The sequence below is a fragment of the Lycorma delicatula genome, chromosome 2 (genome assembly GCF_047948215.1).
Source record: "Lycorma delicatula isolate Av1 chromosome 2, ASM4794821v1, whole genome shotgun sequence".
Classification (NCBI taxonomy): domain Eukaryota; kingdom Metazoa; phylum Arthropoda; class Insecta; order Hemiptera; family Fulgoridae; genus Lycorma; species Lycorma delicatula.
Window position 1 is genome coordinate 97,207,922 of NC_134456.1, and position 25,559 is coordinate 97,233,480.

The window sequence follows — 25,559 nt, forward strand, 5'->3', positions numbered from 1 at the left end:
GATTTTGTAGGATTCTCTTAAAGAATTCATTAAAGTATTGGAAAACTATTTAGTTTTCCTTTTGGGAAAACTGCTAAGTTGTTAGAACTTAACTAAATGCCTATTAACATTTTAGAACAAATGTGTGTATGTGTATGTGCATGTGTGCACACATGCTAAATGGCAGCAAGTAATATACCTTCCTCATCTTTCAGTTATAAATAAACAGGAAAGGAAATTATGTAATGATATGTTAAAAGAATTTTAATAAATTGATTGCCACAGCAGCTACTCACTGCTTCCTCACAAACTATACGACATGAAATTATAAAAATCATATTACACTTACACTTCAAAAAAGACAGTTAATAAGCCATTCTATAAATATCTCATCTTTGAGCTATCAAAATTTATAGTCAATCTATGTAAGGACACAACTTTTTATTTTTTTTTTTAATTTTATTCACATTATCATAAAAGTAAATATAAAAAACCATACATTTCATTAACTTTATGTGCATTTATTCTTGAAAAGGATGTAGTCAAGTGTACATAGGGCAGTTAAAAAATAATAATCATAAAAAACAAAATTATGTGTGACATTAAAAAACAAATAATAAACTAAAGCTCTTTCTAACTTTATAATCTTATAGTCTGCAACATAAAACAGGGACACAATAAATGGAAGAAATAATAATTATATACAATGGCAATATAAAAAGGGATAAATGAGTTATTTATAAGAATAAATAATAAAAAATGCACGTAAAATAAAAAAAATCTGATTAATATTTTAAAATAACAACTCTTCCTGTAGGAAGTATTGTTCCTGTTGCTACCAACAGTCAATTTTTAATGTTTTAATTAAATTACTTTTAATTATCATATGGTACAGCATTAAAAAATAATGTTGTAGTTTTGAGTACACAACTAGTTTACTAAAAAATAAAATTATAAATAATTTAAAGACAATACAAAAATAAATTATCTTTAGTTATTACAGATTTAAGTTTAAAATATCCATGCACTGCTATTTCATGTATTTTATAATATATGAAATAACTTTGTGGAAGATTAGGTTGATGTTAGGAATACAACTTTTCAAGTGTACTACACAATTTTTCATGAGTATTCACATAAGCGTTTATATTTTCCCCAAAATACAACTTTGTCTTAATGCAAAATATATTTAATAATCAAATTCAACATTATTAGTTAAAAACTATGATAAGTTAAACTTTTATGACTGGCAATTTTAAATGGCCTGGTGTTTCATTAAATAACATAAATTAATACTCTATATGGTGCTGTGCATTAAAAGCAAAGTACCTGAACATCATTCTGGTGTGTTCATCAATAAATTAAACATTAAATTTATGTAATGTACATCAAATAAATTTTTTTTTTCTGATCGACACATAATAATTTATTATACCTTACTGATATTATATAAATTATAAATAATATAAAAACATAAATTATAAAATAAAAAATATATGTGATTGAAGTTCATTATTAATTATATAAACCCATAAAATAATGTTAAGGTAAATATATTAAGTAAAAAAGAGATTTTACAAAAAATTCATAATTCAGAAGACATTAATGAAATTATTTATGTACACATTGAAAAAGATTATTATAAAAGTATTATTTGAAAATTCAACAACAGATAATATTATATCTGAAAAATAAATCTTTTTCAATGTATTTTAAATAAATTGGTGAGAAGATTTTTCCAAACGGTTCTGTAATTTATTAAAAATGGCAATGGAAAGACGCTTCTTGTAAGCCAAAGTATGTGTTGATTTATATGAAAACAGTTCCATCATCTGGTTGGTAGGATGGATATTATCATTTTATAAAGAATAAAAGAATAAATGACTACTCATTTTCTAAAAATTGGTCTACACGATTCATAATTATGGATGCCAGATAATGATCTGCTAGTTCACTTTTGTATCTTAAAAATTCATCTTGACCTTTTGAGGGAGCCACAAGAGGTGACATTATAATTTAGTTTGGAATATAATAAACATAATAAAAATTTAATAATAACAAACTTAGTGTTTTATTAAAGTGCTTGAAAGCATAACAGTATGGTTTATTTTGCTACAAATGAAATCAATTTGATTATCCCACAAGAACTTGTTGAATAAAAGTTTTGCTTTATAAGCAACAGGAAAATTATTATCATTAATGATAATATATCATTACCAGCATCATTAATGACAACTGCGTACAAGAATTTAAATCTGAGAAAATCGTAGTAATAAAGTCTGAAAAACAAAAAACAATCAACTTTTATTATTAAAAACAATTTGAAATTGTAAAAATTAAAGTAATCGTTTTTAGAACAATAAATTTAACCTTTGAAAAATTAATTTGACAACACTAACTGTATGCTTTGAAATTAATTTGAGTACTACTCATTGTTATCATAAAATTGTGATCACACATTAATAATACATCTTAGGTGGTTTAGTTAACCCATCGGATTGGTCTAGTGGTGAATGCATCTTCCTAAATCGGCTAATTTGAAAGTCAAGAGTTCCAGCATTCAAGTCCTAGTAAAGGCAGTTACTTTTATACGGATTTGAATATTAGATCATGGATACTGGTGTTCTTTGATGGTTGGGTTTCAATTAACCACACATCTCAGAAATGGTTGAACTGAGACTGTACAAGACTGCACTTCCATTTACACTCATGCACATCATCCTCATTCATCCTCTGAAGTTATACCAGAACAGTAATTCTTGGAGGCTAAACAGGAAAAAGAAAAGATGGTTTAGTTGTTTTTGATATATTTTGATTGCATTTAACTATTTTTGAGGATCAAGTTATGTTGTATTATGATACAGAGTGGCGCACAAAATGATCCAACATTTGTTTTGGCAATAATTTTTAGGTTAATAAAAAACAAGTTAATATTAATGTGTTTTAAGTTGGCAGAAGTGACAGCAGTTCATGAATATTAGTTTCTTCTTTTTCTATCGCTCACCTGTGACTTTACAATGTAGCAGAAGTTTAGAACATTTTTTAGGTAGGGGGAACAATTTTGTAAAAACACCGCTTCCCCTCCTTAGGCACATTTTTTAATTGTTAAAAAATATGCCTAAGAATAATATGACATTAATTACGCAAAATCTTGAGATAATGAAGGTAACCTTGCTCTACAGCCTCACTCCCTTCATCTTTTACACTGAAAATTTATTGGCAACAATGCCCCATTTGTAGAAGTAAGCTGACCAAGTTTGATCAAAATCAGTTCAGTAGTTCTGGCGATATAAGATGATTTAGATGCCAACACCAAACACACACACACACACACAAATACACACACATGTACATACGAACATTAGGTGTCAAAACGTCAAGATCCAGTGAAAACCATATATGCCCAAATCAAACAGATTACAATACTTTCCCTTCTAGAGCTATAGCACTATCTAGATGGGAAAATAAAAGTTAGCTAAGGTCAAAAATAAAGACATCTACAGTGGCGGATCATAGCTAAAATTAGTGGGGGTGCTGCTCCAGAAAGTTTTTTCTGAGCCTTTTCAAGGCCGTGGTTAAAGTTTTGTGTAAAATAAAAGAACCAAAAAAAAATGAATCAAATAGAATAGCTGAAAGCAGGATAATATCTAATTCTACACTTTATCACATTCAAGAATACGGAACAAGGTTTTTAAGCACATTACGCTTAAAAACCGTATTCGATAATAAAATGTCAATACAGGTAATATTTTTTAGTATTATTAGATAAAAACTTAATAAAATGTCTCCTTAAATACACTATAGTCCAGCGGTGCTTAATTTAAATTTCTATGTACACAGAAACAAATACATAATTAGTTTTTACTAATTACCTTCTCTTTCACCCATCCAGCTTGTTTTTGGACAGTTTTAACAATCAGAGCCCTTGCTTTCCTGCAAGTCAATATTTATTTGAAAAATCAACTAAACCACTTTCATATTCCTTCCACCAACTAAACTAGAAAAAAGGGAATGAACAAGAAACGTTCCATACACACACGGAGTAAAAAAAAAACTATCTTCCACCAGCACGCTAGTTAGGGACTGCGGGAGCGACAGTGCTCTCTCTCCCTCCCATGCAGCTTCCTAATAATCAAATTTTTGGTCCAATGTAACCTATTTAAATGTTTATGGCATTTATTTATTTACTTATTATAATTAAACATTAGGTATTACAGTTGTCAAAATAGTATATAATAAAAAAAAAACGCATAATAAAAAAATTTTAAATGAATAATTCATGGTCATAAAATACAAAGCAGATATTTCAATTAAAATTTTAAGGTATATAAATGGTAATAATAGTATGCAAGTAATATAAGTGGCTATATTAACTAGAGACTAACCACCCAAATTAAAAATTTATATTTTAAGAAAAAAAAATTCAATTATCACCTAAAATTTTATTTTTTAATCCTGCCTTAAATTTATTGCAAGCCTTCACTTTTATTTTCCTGAAATATGACTTAAACATTTCATTCTGCAATAATTTATTGAATAGTTTTCTATCTTGGTTCATTAAATTTTTTGTGTCTTAGTTTCTCAATCATTATTTAACTTCTATTTACATAATTTTGAGCAGTATCACATTGTTTAGGAAAGATATATTTATTCTTCTACACTAAAACTGCAGATTGCACAATATAAATACTAAGAAGAGTTCAGCATTTTCATTTCAACATTGTTATTAAGCAGTTTTTAATTTAATTCATAAGATGAGGTGAGATTCAAACCTTGTTTGAATCTTTGTCAGGCGAAGCACTTTTTGTACGCTAAAAATTTCCATTTTCATATTCCCACATACAAGTATCTTTAAGTTTCTGTGGTGAATTAATTCATCAGTGAAAAAAATAACACTAGTTCAGTATTTCAATTTCAAATCCAATTTAATCCACTTTTTTTTAAGCAGAAAAAAAATAATTTAACTGCCATTTTAAATACTTTTATAACACTATATAGATAATATTTTTAATCTACTTTCAGCAAAAACATATAAACGCATAATTAGTGTGCAAGGACAGAAAGAAAAGATAGGTAAAAACTAATGGCATACCATCTATAAATGTTATAGATGGGATGGTATGAGATAGGAGCTACTGGTCAACAGTCCAGTAGGTGGGCCTGGGATGATGTTGAGAAGCTTGCTTCAAGAATACTGATGACAAAAACCCGTGATGCTTGGAAGTTGGATCATGAGTAGCTGTGGCTACATGACGTGCGTGGATGTGGAGGTGAAGATTAGCCTCTCACGGAGTCGCTGTGCATCCGGGCTTGCTTGGGTGGGTGGTGGCAAAGAAGTATGGGGACATTGGATCCCTTGCGTCTTCCTGCTGAGTAGCAATTTTTTGAGGGTTACATTTAGATCTACACTGATGGGGCAGTCTGCAATGGCTGTTCTTACTGCAGTAGGTAAATCAAATAACAGAAGTCGAACCAACCAGTGGCCTGACCTGTGATGCCAGACATTATGCCAGTAGGTGGGAGAGTCATTTGAGTTAGAGGACATGCCCCTGCGTAGTGTAATACTTTGTTGTTGGTCCCGTGCAGAGGTGTAGGAAGGAAAAAAAAATAAGGATTATGTTAATGAAAGTATAATTTTGTTTTATTATAAATTTATTTATCTTATATAATTTAATTACAGTCAATCACCATAAGTGTAACATAAAACAAAACCCAAATATGTAATAATATGATTAAAAGAATTCAAATCCTTAACTGTAATATAGACAAAATACTATCAGAAGATGCCTGTGCAACATCAATGCATTCATTAACTTCTTCAATAAGTTTTTGTTTCATAACTTCATTCTTCAGTTGTTTCAAATTAATTATAACATTGTAATAAGCTCCCCAAACTCCAACCGTAAGACATCTTACTCCAACCTGTTATTAAAAAGAAAAAAAATCATAAGTTGAAATATTGAATCAGTGTGAATGAAGAACAATAAAACGAAATAAACATCTTGCTGACAGAAGCTAAATGTAATTAATTTTCTTAAATGTTGTAATGTTAAATGGTGCCATATAAAATTACTCCCTACATTAATGGAAAACAAACAACTGCTAAATTAACTTACAACAATATCAGTTCTACAAATAACACACATTCACCTAAAACTTCTGTCAAATTTCCACAATTAAATATGTATTACAGCTAGTTACAGTAATTAAAATTTATTCAAAAAGTTTAAAGTGCAAGTTAGTTTTCATCATTTATTAAATACATACAGTAAAACTTTCCTTATCCAAACTTCTCATATCTGAATTCTCTTTTAAACTAGAAACACCATCTTATCATTTATATCTATATACATCAATTTACATGTTTACTGATGAAACTTTATTTATTTTAAATGTGTCACAATTACTATAAGTCATTTTTCAATTTTGATATTAACAAAAAGAAAAGGTCATAATTATAATTTAAAGTGAATGACTCATTGCAAAAAATTAACTATTGCAAACTGTTGCTATAGATTTAATATTGGAATAAATTATTAGATCAATGGTGAAAAGAAATGAAAGATTATTTAAATTCTTTATAAAACCCAGAAAATATAAACCAACAATAAGTTGAGTTTTGATAAATCAAATGTTGCTGTAAATATACTCATGTGTGTGTGTGTATGTGTGTATATATATATATGGAGTTATTCAGAAAGGACTTCAAAACTTCAAAATCATATAACGATTTATTTAGATAACTTACAGATTCGGTTATGGTCTCATTTCATTGCTAAACCCATCAAGTTTTGACTCACGAAGTTCATTAGTACCGAATTCTGGTACAGCACCAGTGCTGTAAAAAATGGATGCATTTACTGGTGCACAACATGCTTGCTGTGTGTTTTGGTTTCATGATTTGCAGTCAGCAACTGCAGTTCAATGTAATTTTCGTAGAGAATGCGGTACGGAGCCTCTTAGTAGGCATACAATTTACTCTTGGCACCAAACCTTTGTGAGACAGGTTGTTCTGTTAAACATACAAAATCACCAGGATGACCACACATCCCAGAAGCTGCTGTGGAATAACTCAGAGAAAGGTTTACATGCATTCTGAAGAAATCAATTCAATATGCATCACGTGAGACTGGCATTCCACAAACTACTGTTTGGCACATATTATGTAAACTACTGCACTTGAAGCCATACAAACTAACCATGGCTCAGCACATTACAGATGACAAAAAAGTTGCTTGACTGCAGTTTTGTGTGGAAGTAATGAATAGAAATGCAACAATGATACATTTTTGACAATGTAATTTTTAGTGATGAGTCAACGTTTCACATCAGTGGCAAGGTGAGCACCCATGACGGCCAAATATGGGGTAGCAAATATCTTCGTGAAACTTTGTAGCTTATTCATGATAGCCCTAAAGGTCAATGTTTTTTGTGCCCTAAGCAAACAAATACTGTAGCTCGTTCTTCTTCCAGGAGGCAACTGTGAGTGATATATTTTATCTGGAAATGCTTCAAAATTTTAATTAAATTCCTCAGTTAAATGATGATAACCAAGAAGAACACTATTACTATCAGCAAGACCACCTCACTACCACCTGGAGTTTGATTTTTTCTTGATACTTGATTCCCAGGTTGGTGGATCAGTCATGAAGGTCCAATTGCAAGGCCACCTCGATTCCCAGATCTCACCCTGCTAGATTTTTCCTATGTGGGTTTCATTAAAAATTGGGTTTATGTATCACCTTTGCCTGCTGATCTGGTTGAACTAAGACTTCAAATTAACTACACCACTGAAGAAGTGACACTCGACTTGCTGGCTACAGTCTGGAATGAAATTGACTTCAGGGGGATATATATTGCATTACAAATGGAAGCCATATCAAACCAAGGTGAATTTTGGGTGACAAACTTGATGTGTTTTTCTATAAAATGAGACCTCAATCAAATCTTTTAATTATCTGAATAAATGTTTACGTGCTTTTAAAGTTGTGAAGTCATTTTTGGACCACCCAGTATATATATATATATATATATATATATATATATATATTTGTGTTTCTTCAAGAATGAAAAAGTATGTTCTTTTGTCAGGATCTATTGTAAGAGAAAACAGAAATTGTTGTTATTAATATTTTCACTAGGTATATTATATCTGTCTAGCGCAATATACCCAGTTCCACCTGATTTTTTTATTTTTTCACATTTTATCAGGTTTTTAAATATTTTAGTGTAGCTTTATGTTAGAAAGTATGAAAAATCAATAATCTGTTGTATATGCAGAAGTTCCAGAGGAATAAATTTATTATATGCCACCTCTACAGCATATGGTGTTGCACTTAGGACAAGTTCATAAACCTGAGGACTGGCACCTTTTCACAGATTTGTCCAAGTATAATTTAAAAGTGGTTCTACTAGACAATGGTAACAAATATCCTTTGATACCAATCGCTTATGGTATTAATTTGAAAGAGACATACGATGTGATGAAAGACGTTCTTGAAAAAATAAATTATAAAAAACATAGCTGGACATATGTGGTTATTTGAAAGTTATAGCTATTTTGTTAGGCATGCAGTTAGACTAAACTAAGTATATGTGTTTTCTTTGCGAATGGGATAGCCAAGCTAGGGATAAACGTTATATTACCAAAGAATGGAAGAAACGAGACAACAAACAACAACAAGAAACGAGACAAAATAATATTATTCATGAGCCCTTAGTTGAACTCAAAAAAATATTTTTACCCCCTCTCCATATCAAGCTAGGAGTAATGAAAAATTTTGTAACAGCAATGAAGGACAGTCCTGGATTTTTGTACACTAGGCAGAAATTTCCGAATGTAAGTGAAGGAAAAATTAAAGAAGGAATATTTGTTGGTCCTCAAATAAGAGAGCCGGTCAAAGATGATGTATAACTCGATGTTAAATAATGCAGAAACTGCAACTTGGGCTTCATTTAAAAACGTTTACAAAAAGTTTCTTGGCAAACAAAAATCCGACAATTACCATGATATTGTTAATCAACTTCTTACTTCAAATAGAGCTATGGAATGTAGAATGTCTTTGTAAATACATTTCCTTCAGTCACATCTGAATTTTTTCCCAGACAGCTATGCAAAATTATAACTTTTACAGATTTCAACTATATTTTTCCTTAATTTTTTTTTAAGCTTAATTTATCTAAAACTAAGGGTAATTGTATTTACAAATCTGTAATGGACTTTTGGTCCAGTCAATTGCAATAAAAAGGGGAAGTGCACAACTAGACAGTCCTAAATCCCACAGTCAAAACAACAGTCCTAAATCCAAAAGTTCAAAATCCTATGGCTAATTGTTTTTGAGTTATGCAAGATACATATGTACATACAGACGTCACACGGAAGCTAGTCAAAATGGATTTAAGGATGGTCAAAATGGATATTTTCGTTGAAATCTGAAAACCGAAATTTTTTGCAATCACAATACTTCCTTTACTTCATACAAGGAAGTAAAAAGATGTTCACTTGGAATAATGCTCAGGTAATGAATAGGAATCACACTGTATGCTTCGTAAAATCAATACACTACATGGATGTTAGTTAAATAGAAGAAACATATAAACAGATTAGTGAAATCTTTTTTTTGTAATATGAGCCGGTGCATCATGATATTTGTTCAATATTTGGTATAAAAATGATAAATGTGTCATAAGAGTTCTACGGTAGCTCTGGATGATTAAATAGTGGAAATATCAGTATGATACTAGTTACCCTTAAAATGAAAACCAACTTTCTGCCAATAAAAGAGACTCAGTTGAATTCAAAAATAAATTCTAATAAATTATGGAAAGACTCACAAGGGATCAAATAGGTAATATCTATGCATTAAGCTTTAATTTCAGGATTATACCTGTGGTTATTTAATTGAAAACCAGGTGTTAGGTTATAAATAAAAAAATAAACTTAAACAAACTCTAGGCATTTTGTAACTAACGACTAACTAAAAGAAATAAAGTTGTAAATATGTAATACACAATAATTCAGATAGACACACAAAGCACTCACAATGACATGTTTACTGGTTCACTAATATCTCACAACTGGCATTGTTCTGATGAATGTGTGCTACACTAGATCACCTTTGTACGTGTCTACACACGTCTGAACCTGCACAACAGTAGCAACACTACCCTTTGAGTTTGCTCATTTGGTTCTATCATATTTACAATGGTCTAGTACATTGATTCCCAAAGTGGTCCAGGTGGACCCCAGGGGTCCACGGGAGACTCGACAGGGGTCTACATTGGCGTGACAAAAAAATAGAAGTTCACAATTCGTAAGCGGGGTCCACAAAAATTCATCTGGTTTCGATAGTGAAGAACTAAAATGTTGGCTTGACTTTGCGTATCAATCTAGGCAGATAATGTTTTGAGAAGCTCAGCGACTGTTACTTGTAAAAACTTGCATATTCCATATTCAGTACAACGAACGTGTCGAGACTGGCAAAGCGCCGCCGCCGTCCGCAATGCTTGTTCAGACATGCAAAGGGACGAAATACGACTTGTGGTGTGTGTGCTAGCAATCTTGCATGAACTTGTTTGATTCTTCACTAATATAAATACGATTGCCAAGGATAAACGTTACTCATTCGTTAGCGTTTGCCAGTGTCGGAAAAGGTAGTAAGTACTTACCTGCTTTTTTGTTATACTTACTTTTATTTTATTTATTGTTTATTTATTTATTAGACAATTTATTGTACGTTAGTAAACAAAAAATGCACAAATTACAAAAAATACGTAGGTACAATAGGCGAGGCTTATTCCTAAAAGAAATCTCTTCCGTTTAAGGATTTATTAATTTTTGGTCTAAATTTTTTTTCAGATATATAAAAAAAATATTGGAATCGACTTAAAAACTGATCCTGAACATATCATTTCCCGGTTGTAACCCTTATTCTGTAACACGTTGTATATTTTCATAAATTGTACCTGTCTTTACATACTCGTAACGTGCATCAAAGTAATAAATAAATGGTTAAAATAGCAGAGTTGTGATATCAAAATATTGGTTATTTAAAACTATTTTCTATAGAATTTACAGAAATATATCAAAATATAATTAATGAAAAAATGTTTTACATCACATTAAAATCGGTTCAGCCATTTTCATAAAACTTTATTATGGATCTTACCGATTTATTGCATTTAATAATTAGAATCAGTTTGCCGCTGGTACTTTATTTTATTGCAATAATTAATTAATCCAATTCTGTTAAAATAGTCATATCCTGTTAAGTAAGACCGCCTTGAGATGATTACTAAAACAAAGTTTTTATTTTTTATTTACCGGTAGGTAACTGATACAAAACATGGCTGAATCTAAGAAGAAATGTCGACTGTACAGTGTTGATTATTTAAAATTTGGATTTCTTCCATTAAAGGCAGACAAGCGATTGCCTATTTGCCTTTTGTGCAGCAAAATTTTGAGCAATGACTATGAAACCATCGAAGCTCGAAGATCATCTAAGAAGATGTCATCCTGATAAAATAGGTAAAGATTTGAAGTATTTTCAAACATTGAAGGAAAAATATGAAAAGAGACCTACCGTGCACAGTATGTTCGCTTCAACGTCTGAAAGTAACGATTGGCTTGCGGGCATCGTACAATATTTCATTACTTATATCGAAATCTGGAAAACCGCACACCATTGGAGAACAGTTAATTTTACCCACTGTTGAAGAGGTTTTAAAAACTGTTCTTCACAAATCTCCATTTGACATACTCAAAAGAATTCCTTTGAGTAACAACACTGTTCAAAGACGTATTGTGATGAAATGAGCTCTGATATTGAAAGTTTCTTGTGTAATTATCTGCAAACAACTCATTTTTCTATTCAACTGGACAAGTCAACTTTACCTGGTAATGAAGCATTATTATTCGCATATGTTCGATTTGTTATGGACGATGAAATTCATGAAGAGCTACTATTCGCGAAAACTTTGGAGACGGACACTAAAGATGAATCAATATTTAATGTCCTGAGTGATTTTTTTAACGAAAAATCAATTCCATTCACAAACATCATTTCGGTGGCAACAGATGGAGCTCCTGCCCTGGTCGGGCGATATCGTGGGTTTATAAGCCATCTTAAAAGAATTATACCAGAGGTAACTGCAATTCACTGTGTCATCCACCGACAACACCTAGTAGCAAAAAATCTGAGTGATAGATTGCACCAATCGCTTCAACTTGTAATTAATGCTGTTAACAAGACAAGAAGCAATGCATTGAATACGCGTTTATTTGCCCAATTGTGCGATGAAAATGATGAAGACTTCCAACGATTGCTGAAGTACACTGGTTGTCGAAAGGTGCATGTTTGACAAGATTTTACTCACTTTTTGAATCAGTTTTAGAGTTTCTGGAAGCTAAAGATTCAGATTTAAAAGAAAACCTGATCACTTTGAAAGCTGATATCGCGTATTTGACAGATTTGTTCAAAAAATTTAATGATATTAACTTACAATTACAAAGGGGCAGTCTCAATTTAATAAAAACAAAGGGTGTAATTTCAGCTTTTCTTGGAAAATTGAAATTTATGAAGCAAAATATTAGTCGACGCGTATTTTCCCAGTTTTCAAACTTGTCACAGGTAGAATGCCTTGATGAGGTTATTCAGACATACATTCAACATTTAATTGCCCTGCATGATGACTTCAAAATCAGATTTGAAGATATTCTGGCAATGGAAATACCACCATGGATCATAAATCCATTTGATGAAATGGAAGTGGAGAATGTGATATTACAAGTGGAGCTACTCGAGCTTAGCACTAATGAGGAGCTGAAGGTGAAATTTAAAAGAGGGTATCAAACATTTTGGCTGCAGGCAGAAATACCAGAAAAATATCCTGGACTGAGGGAATCGCAAGAAAGCTTTTGATAGCGTTTGCCTCGTCATATCTTGTCGAAAAAAGTTTTAGTGTCGTTATAAACCTTTTATAAAAAAAAAGGAGCAGATTCAATATCACAGAACGGGGAGATTTGCGCTTATTCCTAACAAAACTGAAGCCAAATATTGATAACTTGCTGTCAATCCATCAAGTACATCCCTCCCATTAAAATTGTAACTATTTTGTGATTGTCATTGTAGAAGTTACATTACGTTAATAATGTTTAATTTTAATTATATTACATTGCAATATGATAACAATAATAATTAATAGTGTAATGATTACATATTTGAATAAATGCAACACAAAAAAATATACTATTTTTCTTTTGCTTTTTACCACTCTGAATGGGAAGTTTTCTAAATAAAATAAGTGAGAATTGATTGCTTTCTTGTGCTGTGAGTAGATGTCAAAAATGTAAAGTTGGGTGGAAGCATTTTTTTTTTGATTGGCCAACTTTACTTTTTTGACATCCACTCACAGCACAGTCAATAAAAAATTAACCAATCAATTCTTACTTTTTTTCGGAAGCTGTTCGTTCGTGGAACTCAGTCGTAACGCAAATTTTCATAGTTAGATCTAATCTTCACATTTTCCGTCGACTGGAAATATGATAGAAATGTAGCTGCAGGGGGTCTACCGAAACCAGCAAAATTTTGAAAGTGGTCTATGAGAAAAATAAGTTTGGGAACCTCTGGCCTAGTAGGTTTCACTTGACAATGGACAAATGGACGAAAAAACATTTTAAAATACTTAAAAAAATTAAAATAACAAAAAACTGTTGGTGTTAAAGAAATTCTGAATACATATTTGAAAGCAGGATAAAAAAACTGCATTACGTACACCTATTGGTACTCGTGAGACAAAAATCTTGCTGACCAGTGTAATTAATTATTCATGAAAAAAATTATCTAAGATTTCTTTTTTGGAGTGGGGATAATTTCTGATGAAATTTTATCATAAAGTTATCATTATATATTTAAATAAATCAAAATAAAATTTTTAATTCAAGAAATCAGAATTTTTAATTTTTTTTTTTGCTCTCCCACTTTCAAAGGCACTTCTATGAAAATTTGTTTTATCTTTCTACATTTACTAGGTTAAATGGAAGAAACAAAAGCAAATACCACTAAAAAATATACAACCAATAAAAAGTTACCTTAGATGTCGTTATTGGTGAAACTTTTAATACTATTAAAAGTTTCAAAACTCAAAAAAATTTTGAAAAATTAAAAAAATCAAATTTTTAAATTTTGATTGGCTCCCTTACCTTCATTATTGCCCCCAAGTATTATTTTTTTATTTTTTTTTTTTGGATCATTTGCAATATCACTATGACTAGAAAGACATTTTTAAAAAATCAGTTAAAATATAAGCAATAAATAAAAAGATGGCTTTTTTCAGTTTTTGTAGAAGGGGGAATTTTTGGAGAATTACCTGTAAGTCTGATCCTGTCTGAACATTAGCAATCTTTGCTAGCTCTTGTAATATTGGCCATAATGTATTTATTTTACGAGCTAGATTTAATGGTACATCTATTGCTTCTAAAAGTCCTTTTTCAATCTCATCATCACGAACCTTATTTTCTTCTGCAGTTGATTTAGGTAATTTCAAAGCTTCCTGAAAAATAAAGGATCTTTAGCTTATCCTAATTATAGAAGAATAGACAAATCAGTCATAGTCCAAAACTGTTTTGAAATAGTTTAAAATTTATTAGAAACTAAAGTTTCAAAAAATATTTACAAATAAATTAGTCAGCTGGAAAACTTATTTTATTACCAGTGATAGAAAAAATTATTTTTTAAATAATGTTCATCAATATAAGATTCTTATAGAATTTTTTTTTTGTGATAGATTTGTCATAATGATATTAAATATTTATTTTGTCAAAGTTAATTCTTAATATTAAAGATATTTTTATGATAGTTAATCATTCTTGACATTAATGATCCAATGCCATTGATGAGGCTGATTATTAATTATTATTGATAGCTTATCCTTCTTCAACCAAGGGAAGAACAGGGCATGCAGGCCATCTTGAGAACTACCTAGCTCCTTTATGTAGAGTATACAATACTGCATGGATTAAAATTGTAAGCCAAATCTTTACTCAACATCTACTGTTCGCAACAAGGTTTTATCTCTTTTTTTTATAAAAGTTTATATTTTTTGTTTTATTGTATAGATGGTGTTTTCTTGTACTTGTATGTTCTGTTCCACAGTGGTAGCACGCTTGTATGCTACACCAAAAGTCTCATAATCAATTCCTGATTAATGTCTGGAAATATATAAGAAGTAAACCTCAAACTCAGTTAAGCTTAGCAACAACAAAAGGCATTTTTTTCTATTTATTAATTTTAAATATATCTTGACCATTTCCTTTCTGCTGCTTTATTTCCCTGTGACAAAATTGAAGATTAGTTTTACTCTTATAAACTCACATAAATTGAAATTTACATTCCTATTATAGCTACTTAAAAAATTGTTTTATCATGACAATTCCAAATTTAAAAAAAAAAATTGATTTTTAAATCAATTGATTGAAACAATTAAAACCAATTAAAAATATAGAAAATCTATATATATCATTAGTTGACAGACAAAACCTCCTGTGTCATTTTTGGCTAAACTGTGTTTCTGTTTCTTTTGATTGTTTTGGTCTTTTTCTAGCATTTTGTGAGATCTCCTACATGCTAAGCCATGTTTAAAAATGAAATAAAACAATTTTCAAAATCTCTCAAGTGCAAGCTTTCTTAATTTGTTCAGAAAGATCTCTTATGTATTGCTGTTTCACGTAAGAGAGTTTTCAGAAAATTTGTAATGAATATGTAAAACCTTCTTTGTACACCATTATGAATAGAAGGTTTTTCTAAAATATTGTTAAAGCTTACACATCAAAAAATATCCTATGTGTAGCCTTGCGTACATGAGAAGTAATAAAAGGTAAGCTAATTTAATGGAGTTGTTTAAGAAAAGCATAAAAACAGTAACATAAATGACAGGCAAGATAACATGAAGAAAATGATGCAATTGAGTCAGTGACAAGACATGCATAAAAATTCTTAATAATAAAGTTTGGGTCTCATTTGACCCTCCTAAATTGAGACAATCTCCAGAAGAAGGAAATACACTCATATGTTCCCTTTTTCCACGAACTGTTTAAAATGTGCACCATCTTTTACTCTATAACTGGTGAAAATCTCAGTTTCATTTTGATAACTCAACTACAGAAGGCAGTGCAACATTTTAACTGAGTACATGTTCCAGTTTATATTATGTTATGTTTCTTCTAGGTACTTTGTCGGTTTTTCTGTTCGTATTTTAGTTTATTTTGGTGATTTTAAAATTAATAATTCTGTTGAAGAAGAAGTGAAAAATAAAATCAAAAACTTAAAGAGGTATGGTTAAGTCGGAAGTCTGAAAAATAAAGAAAGTCTGGACAATGTTATGAAACCGGTGTTGGTAAAAGTGTGGATGAATGATTATTTTCAAATGCTAATAAATGTAAAAATGGATATTACTTCAAAATAAGCACAGCTATTCAGTCAATGCTTTACAAAGTTTTATTCTCAAAATAAACAAATACAAGATGCATTTTTAGCTCATTGCATGTATAGGCATAATCAAAAGGGGGATTAAATTGTAAACTGCAACATCAGAATATTTGGGAATATAAGTTGTATTTTGAAGGACAGACTTACAAAGTCTGTAAAATGATATTAAAAACCTTTTCCAAGAACTTATTTAGGATTTGGGTTATTCAAAATAAAATGTTGTGCAATGACATGTTGAATGACAAACGTGGGAAACTCTCTAATAGACCCTACAAAATTGATGATGTATATGATTTACTAAAACATCATCTACCTTCATTGCCTTCAAGAAGGAGTCATTACAGTAAGCATAAATCTGAAAAGAAATGCTTTATTAACCCTTAATATGTTTTCTGAATATTTTCATACTGAGAGAGGCAATCGATTAAAAATGAAATAGAAATCCTATTATCAATATTTCAAGAGTAGTTGCACTGAGTATGGTTTCAGATCGCCAAACAGAGATGTATGTGACTTTTCTTAAGCTTATGGAGTGAAATTGAGTGCTGACCCAAGTGATGCATGTGAAGTAAAAAACACCTTACATAAAAGTTAAGTTGAAAAATATATAAAATAAAAAATAATTTTATCAAACAGACTGTTCTATTCTGGTAGTAGAGTTTGATTATGGTCAAAATTTACCATAGCCAAAACTAAATACACTTCAGTTTTACAAACATCTCTTGTGGTTGTATATGTTTAATGCTCATATACGTAATAATTATGTAGCATTTATGTATTGCTTCACAAAAAAACAATCAAACAAAGGCGCAGAGTCTGTTATTTCATTTTTGTACGATTGTTTAGTTAAAAAATTACCTCATTATCCAGATTTTTCTTAGATGTTTTTAGAATTTATTCTTCTCTGATTCTGCAGAGGTCAAAATAAAGGAGGTCAAACTACCTTATAGTTTCATTTAGAATGTAGTTTTCAAAAAAGTTTAATGTGGATATACAACACATGTATTCTGTAAGTGGTCACTCTTTCAATCAGTGTACTGAAATTTTGATTTATTAAAGTCATATTTAAAAAAAAAATAATGTTTCTACAGCAGTCCCATATTTAGAAGGTTTAGAATATTTTAGAAGGTTTCTTTGCAGGAAAACCCATTATCTTACACAGTTATAATGGATAGGAATTCAATTAAAGAGTGGAAGAGGGCACTCGCTTCTTTCTTCTAAAACCTCAAACTTCAAGAAGTACATTTCAAATACAATACTATGTTGCAATGAAATATAAATGCAATTGTAGGAGGTACCACTGCATTCAAAAACGTACAATTTGGATTACTGGCTACCACTTGTTATTTTGAATAAAAGTATTACCGACTTAAATTTTGTCTTCATACTATTACTTTTGCTCAGTTAACGGAGAAAAAGAAAAAGATGTAAGGGCCTTCTTTAAATTTTTAAATGACAATGACGTAATGTGGTATGAAATGATTTTTGATGAACACAACATTTAAATCATTGCCAATTTTCTTTCAAGTAATGCTATCTTATTTAAGGCAGCACAGAGTTTATGAACATGACATTTTTATTGCCTGCTAAATCAACAAACTAAACATTTTTAAGTATTGGTCCATACTTTTATTTCCTTAGTACAGAGCAAAACAAAATTTTATATTGTAAGAGTTGGTTTTATTGAATATATAAACTGGTTTTTTGGTAAAAAAAAAATACTTAACAAGTGTGAAATGTACAAAATAAATGCTAGAGTGAGATGGTAAACTATTTTATTATAATACATACCATAACATTTCTTGCATTCTGTGGCAAAAGAAAACATAACCCTATTTTTTATTTTTGTTGTAAATTGTAAATAATTCACTATTTCTGGATACTATTATAAATTACTAATTGTAAAAATCTGGCAGTAATTAGATTATCAACATTAATTCACAATCAACTACATTTAAAAAATGTATAATGCAACAAAAACTTTGATCCCATTTTTCTCAAAACATAAGTTTTCAGTTATGTTCCCTTCCTCCAGAGAAAACTTTAATTAAATTATGACAGCATATAACATGGTTATAACTTTGGGATTTTAAATAACTTAATAGTATTTTCGTTATATTTTAAAGCTCAGTTTTCTACGACCACTATACAGAAAGTCATGTTTAATTCATGTAGGATGATTACAGTATTTTTTTTTAAATGCTTTGATTTTCTTATTTTAAACAATTTTATTTCAATATTTTTTAATGTTTATTGCATGCTTCTGCTTTAATTTAAATAGATTTAAAATAGTTATTTGTATTCAGAAAACAGTTGTATTATCTTAATACTCAGTAAGACCTCCTACATGACATTCAGAATATGAGTAAAACCTCCATGCGACAAAAAAAAGCATTTATGAGTTTATTTATTTTAAGAAATTTATAACAGTAAAAAACATTTAAAAATATTTACAGTTCAAAATACCTATTTACTTCAAAATATTTATATTGTATTATGTTAAAGCTATTAACATTATTTAGTGATTTTTGCTTCTCCTTTAAAATTCTGTTTATAACACGTAGGAGGTTTCACCTGGCAAACTGATATCAAAACTAGGATTTAGAACCTCCTATCTCCATGATAGTAATGAAAAAACTATCTCTACCTTAACAAACTTTCATTTAGAAAAGAAAAATTTAAGTTAATAATTTGAAGCAGTAGAAGATTCAGAAATGTAAAAAAAACTCAATTTTTAGATATGAGACTTCTAAATCCAACACTTTAAACTTTATCTCCATTTAAAAATTTCCCCATCCTCGTATCCAATTATTTTAAATAAATAAAATTAATCCCTTAATACATAAGTATACAAAACAATATTTCATGATTACGTTCAGTTTTAAAGCAAAATAGGCAACATAACTATATATATATATATAAATAACTTTTAATTAATGAATCCATCAATATATTCACTAAAACAGCAAATAAAATCCATGGCTTCCTCAGCACTAATAAAAACTATAAAATCTGATAGTATATTACTATCATTATATGTAAAATCTGATACTTATTATGACTAACTGAATAAAAGGGCGGTTACAATTAAACCCATTTATTTATATTTTTTTTTTTTAACAGATAAGCCAATTTAAATAGGTTTTGATAAAAATTTACCTTTTCATTCATATTGTATATTTATTTTGTAGATATGATATTTTCTTTACTTTCAGATCTAATTTATTACAAGAACTTATTGCATAAATTGTTATTTTGGTGGTTTTTATTAATTATTAATTTAGCACAGTAAACAACTTATTCAAAAAAAATATATATACATACATTTTTTTTCAAACATTATATTTAACCTGTAATAAATAATTTAAACAATATTATAATATTACAGTACAATAAAATAAAAAGATAAGAACTACCTTACCTAACTGTAGCATTTTCAGATGATCACTCCACATTCAGCAATCAAAAATATAAATTGATATTAATTAAAATTTCATAAAACAAATTTCATCAGAATTTATTATTTTTTTTTTTTGTCTTCAGTCATTTACTGGTTTATGCAGCTCTCCAAGATTCCCTATCTAGTGCCAAGCGTTTAATTTCAGTAAACCCCCTACATCCTACATCCCTAACAATTTGATTTACATATTCCAAACATTGCCTGCCTACACAATTTTTCCCTTCTACCTGTCCCTCCAATATTAAAGTAACTATCCCAGGATGCTGTAAGATCTGGCCAATAAGTCTGTCTCTATTTTTAGCTAGATTTTTCCAAATGCTTCTTTCTTCATCGGTTTGCCGCAATACCTCTTCATTTGTTACTTTATCCACCTATCTTATTTTTAACATTCTCCTATAGCACCGCATTTCAAAAGCTTCTAATCTTTTCTTCTCACGTACTCCAATCGTCCAAGTTTAACTTCCATATAAAGCTACACTCCAAACATATACTTTCAAAAATCTTTTCCTGACGTTTAAATTAATTTTTGATGTAAACAAACTGTATTTCTGATTGAAGGCTTGTTTCGCCTGTGGTATTCGGCATTTTATATCACTCCTGCTTCATCCATCTTTAGTAATTCTACATCCCAAATAACAAAATTCTTCTACCTCTGTAATCTTTTCTCTTCCTATTTTTACATTCAGTGGTCCATCTTCATTATTTCTACTACATTTCATTACTTTTGTTTTGTTCTTGTTTATTTTCATGCGGTAGTTCTTGCGTAGGACTTCATCCATGCCGTTCATTGTTTCTTCAAAATCCTTTTTACTCTCAGCTAGAATTATTATATCATCAGCAAATCGTAGCATCTTTATCTTTTCACCTTGTACTGTTACTCTGGATCTAAATTCTTCTTTAACATCATTAATCGCTAGTTCTGTGTAAAGATTAAAAAGTAACGGAGATAGGGAACATCCTTGTCGGACTCCCTTTCTTATTACGGCTTCTTTCTTATGTTCTTCAATTGTTACTGTTGCTGTTTGGTTCCTGTAAATGTTAGCAATTGTTCTTCTGTCTCTGTTCTTGAACTCTAATTTTTTTAAAACATTGAACATTTTATTCCAGTCTACGTTATCAAATGCCTTTTCTAGGTCTATAAATGGCTAAGTATGTAGGTTTGTTTTTCTTTAATCTTCCTTCTACTACTAATCTGAGCGCTAAAATTGCTTCCTTGTCCCTATACTTTTCCTGAAACCAAATTGGTCTTCTCCAAACACTTCTTCCACTCTCCTCTCAATTCTTCTGTACAGAATTCTATTTAAGATTTTTGATGCATAGAGTAGTTAAGCTAATTGTTCTGTATTCTTCACATTTATCTGCTCCTGCTTTCTTTGGTGTCGTGACTATAACAATACTCTTTTTTGAATTTTATTTTAATTTTATAAAGGAAATGTCTTGTTTTTATCACATACTTCTTAACATTTATTTTAAACCTCTTAGTTTTTTTTCAGCAGTTAGAGCAAAATATTACGAAATTTAATTTTCATTACTCATCCATGTATTAATCAACCACTTTCAACAATAATTGACAATATTTATACTCTAACATTGTTTCACTTCAAAATAATGTATAATGCAAAAACCAATGTTAAATTAATTTGAACTGTTTAAATCTTCTCTTAAGATAAAATTTATGTCTTTATATAAACAGATTTTATACAAGTCAATTCAATAATTAACACTAAGATAAATAAAGTACTTTTACTTACCATATAGCGATTAAATGCATTTGTATCAGCATCTACCATTCCCATTATTTCATTCATTGCATCATAAAGAGGAGGAATTAATTTCCTCATAGTACTATCAAAAGCATCCCACTGTTTCTTTCCAAAAGTCATAAGACCCACCATTGTTCCTAATCCAGCACCCTGAAATAAAAATATAGTTATTATTTTCTGTCTTTACTTTGAGTTAATTATTCTGTGGTTTGGTGTTTACAATTATTTCTCTTTTCATAAAGTAATTAATTAACAAATAAATACAAATTCAAATAATGAATAAATTAACAAATGAAAATAAACAAAATATGTTATTAGATTTACACAAAATTTATACATTTTGTAAAAATTCTGATAAGATATTTTGTCTACAACATAGATAAACAATTTATTTATTTAATCAATGGATGAAGCTGTTATGTGATGAAAATCCATCATAACAACAGAAAATAAACATGATATGTTATTAGATTTTCACAAAATTATACATTTAAAAAAATTCTGATAACATATTTTGTCTGTTTCAGAAATCTAATAACATATTTTTTTTAACATAGTCTAATTAAATATATTCTTTTTTTATGATGGATTTTCAATACATAACTTCATCAGTCAATTAAATAAATAAATAGTTTATCATCACCCAATTTTATGCAATTCTCCATTTGTTTTTATGTGCTATATAAATTCTTTGACATGCTATTCACTGTGTTATTGAAGAAAGAAAATATGATAATTAAAAACCTACAATTAAATAAACTAATTCCTTTAATATGTCCTCACCTTGGGTTGGGAAGCAAACAAGCTTCTACTCATTTTAGATTCTACCATGCCTTTTTTCTCCAGTTTAACTCAAATTTCTTCACTTAATGTTCTATTATGCATTTGATTTGTAATCCTTATCTCTTTTCAGAAGGTTCTATTTTATTTTTGTGGCTTTTCTATTGTTCATTTCTGTTGTCATTAAGACAACAGAAATATTCTACAACAGATTATATTCTATGCACATATAAATTTAAATATATTTTATACTTAATATTCATGTATTACACATTTTTACATTTACATTTTTTAATTCCTAAATTTATCTTGATCTTTTTGTGCATAAAAATCCTCCTGGCTTATACCAGCCTGCTTCTGATGTTTCCTTTATTTTGTAACAAATTAATTTCTCCTTTCCATGCTATTACAAAATGGTGATTTTTATGGTGATATGAAATTTTGAAACATTAATAAATTAATAACATTTTTTTTAAATATTTGAGTACACTACTGTTGATAATAAGCTACTCTGATATTTGTAGCCCTTACTATTACATTTCTTCTACTTTAGTCAACAGAACTCTTTGTAGCTCATGCACATGTAAATACAAACATAAAAACTTATTGAAGTTAGTATAAAGTTTTCTTTGATAAAACCTACAGATTATTAAATAATCAGCAGAAACTTCTGCCATATGAAGGCTAATAGAAAGTAAATAGAGAACCAAAAAAAGATTTAAATGAATATATTTGATTATAATCTCAAGCATAACAGTGCAATTAAAGTTAGTAATAGTTTTAAAGGTGTTTTCAGAAATATTAACTCTTGATATCATTTATGCAATAACTCAACTTTCTCATAAGAAAAGAATTAATATCATACTCATTTTTTTTTTTAATAAATATCTTTCTACTATGTAGTTATCATATAATTACATGACAAGCATTACAAAAAAATAAGCATATAGAAATACAATACTACTGCTGAGGAATATTTCTTTCTTCAGAAAAACTTAAAGGAAGCTGACATAAAATATAAATAATTTCATTGTTAAGGATGCTCATTTAATGGAGGCAAATGAAATATGATAATTTGTAAAATAAATTCATTTTTACTGTGTAGTACTAAAAATAAATCTCTCTGAATAAAAAATATATAATATTATTCATGAATATGTTTGATTATGTAACATTGTCAGCTAGACACCATGTCATTATACCTCATGTACACTACTATTTCTATTGACAGATGTTTGGACAATAAATATTTTAATGGATTAATAAAATTTTCCATTTTAACAGGGACTTAATCTATCACAGACATCTATTTGTTAATACCTGAAAGAGTAATATTTTATAATAAGTATCTCATTTTAGAATTACAATATATGTACTTACTAGTGCTCCCACATAGGCTGATACTGAACCACCACCTGGTGCTGAAGTCCTGGCCCCGACTACACGAATAAACTTTTCTGCAGACAGTTTTAATAAAGAATCTGAATTATTATTTTCAACTAGGCAATATTCTATTATTCGTTTCCTGTTAAGCATAGAAAGTAACGTCAGAATAAGTATTGGAGTATGATGAATGTTCCTTCATTAAATTATTTTTACAAAGAATACGTCATCATTAAATGAATATTAAAACAGGTCAAGACAATATATTATTTTATAATTTTTTTATTTCTTTAGGCTTTAGAAAATTTTGTTATTTTTTTCATAATTTTCATTTATTTTATACTTTATTTATATAACTGTCTATCTAAATTCCTAAAAAATAGAAATATTTCTAAATTATTTAAACTTCATGAAATTGATGAAAAAAATTAAAAATCAAAACACAATTTCTATTAAGTCTCTAAGTATTTTTTTATTATTATATAGAAACAGGGTAATATCCGTAGCTCACATTTTGTGAAAATAGATATTTATGTAATCAATGTACCTTGGTTTCGAATGCTAAAATTTAATGTTGTACGGGATGATTAGGAAGTACAAAAGTACTGGTAGTCTCTGAAAAAGAAGCTTGATTTAATGCAAAAAATTGCATATAATCACATACAATTTTTTATAACTTTTGCTTTAAAGTGTACTGCAGTTGAAAACTTGCTGAATTATAATTTTTATAGATTTGTATGACTTAATTTCAGAAGATTACAGTTCATAAAAAAAGTTAAAAATAAAAATAAATTTGATCTACTTTATAATATTTTATTCATTAGTGCAACTTTTAAAACATTTATTAGAAGATGTATGTGATACAGCTTGCTTCACACAGCAAAGCATCTAGGTCTGGTACAATAATAATTTGTAATTTTTTTTAATGTAAATAAATAAATCAAAATTGATACAACTAATACGATTTTTTTAAATTCATTTTATATATTTTAAAGGTATATATTATAAATAAAACATTTACTGGCACAAAAAATATGTCTATAGAAATCACTGCACTCTAAAGGAAGGATTTCCTTTGTTTAAATAAAAGCATTTGCTCCATTCTTTAGAAATTATGAAGTTATAACTTGAAAATTAATTAATATATTCACATAAAACTTGAAATATATTAAGCATCAATCATCAACTTCTTATCTACACTATATTTAAACTATAAGATACCAACAAAATTAAATGCATAAAAAAAGGCAATTTCTTTAAAATTAGTGAACCTTATTGCGTAGATTTAGTTGCTAATAATAAGTATTTAACTTTCAGTGGTTCATATTTTTATTTCATATCATGGCAGACAATTATTAGAGTAGCATATAAATAAATAAACATTGATAAAATATCAACCATTCATAACAATGCCAAATATTTTTTAATAATGTTCTGTACATTACTTTTTTTTAAGTAAGATAAATTTATCGCTACTATCTCATGGTAAATTGGAATTTTATAACGTTATATGAAATTTTTAGTCTTACATTTGCAGTGATGTCCATTAAAATTTTTGAAACTCCTGAATTTTATATTTGTGCAGTAAATCATTTCATGCTTTAAATGAATTTAGTGATTTCTCTACAGTAATTCAGGAGATATACTAAACAAACAGTCAGATGGACTGAATGGTGATAATAAGAGTATCTAGGTTAACACCTATTTTCA

At 29.0% G+C, this 25,559-nt stretch overlaps 1 protein-coding gene across 2 annotated transcripts in view; it reads right to left on the bottom strand.

Annotated features, from left to right (window-relative positions):
- Nucleotides 1-5,623: 5,623 nt before the first annotated feature.
- LOC142319040 (formimidoyltransferase-cyclodeaminase-like) overlaps nt 5,624-25,559 on the bottom strand; it is a 70,443-nt gene continuing 50,507 nt past the window's right edge. For both annotated transcript variants that reach the window (XM_075355873.1, XM_075355874.1), the window contains exons 7-10: nt 23,847-23,991; nt 21,675-21,836; nt 14,347-14,529; nt 5,624-5,901 (exon numbers count right to left, since the gene is read on the bottom strand). In XM_075355873.1, coding sequence (XP_075211988.1) covers nt 5,722-5,901; nt 14,347-14,529; nt 21,675-21,836; nt 23,847-23,991 — 670 coding nt within the window. In that variant the 3' untranslated portion in view covers nt 5,624-5,721. The remainder of the gene's footprint in view (nt 5,902-14,346; nt 14,530-21,674; nt 21,837-23,846; nt 23,992-25,559) is intronic.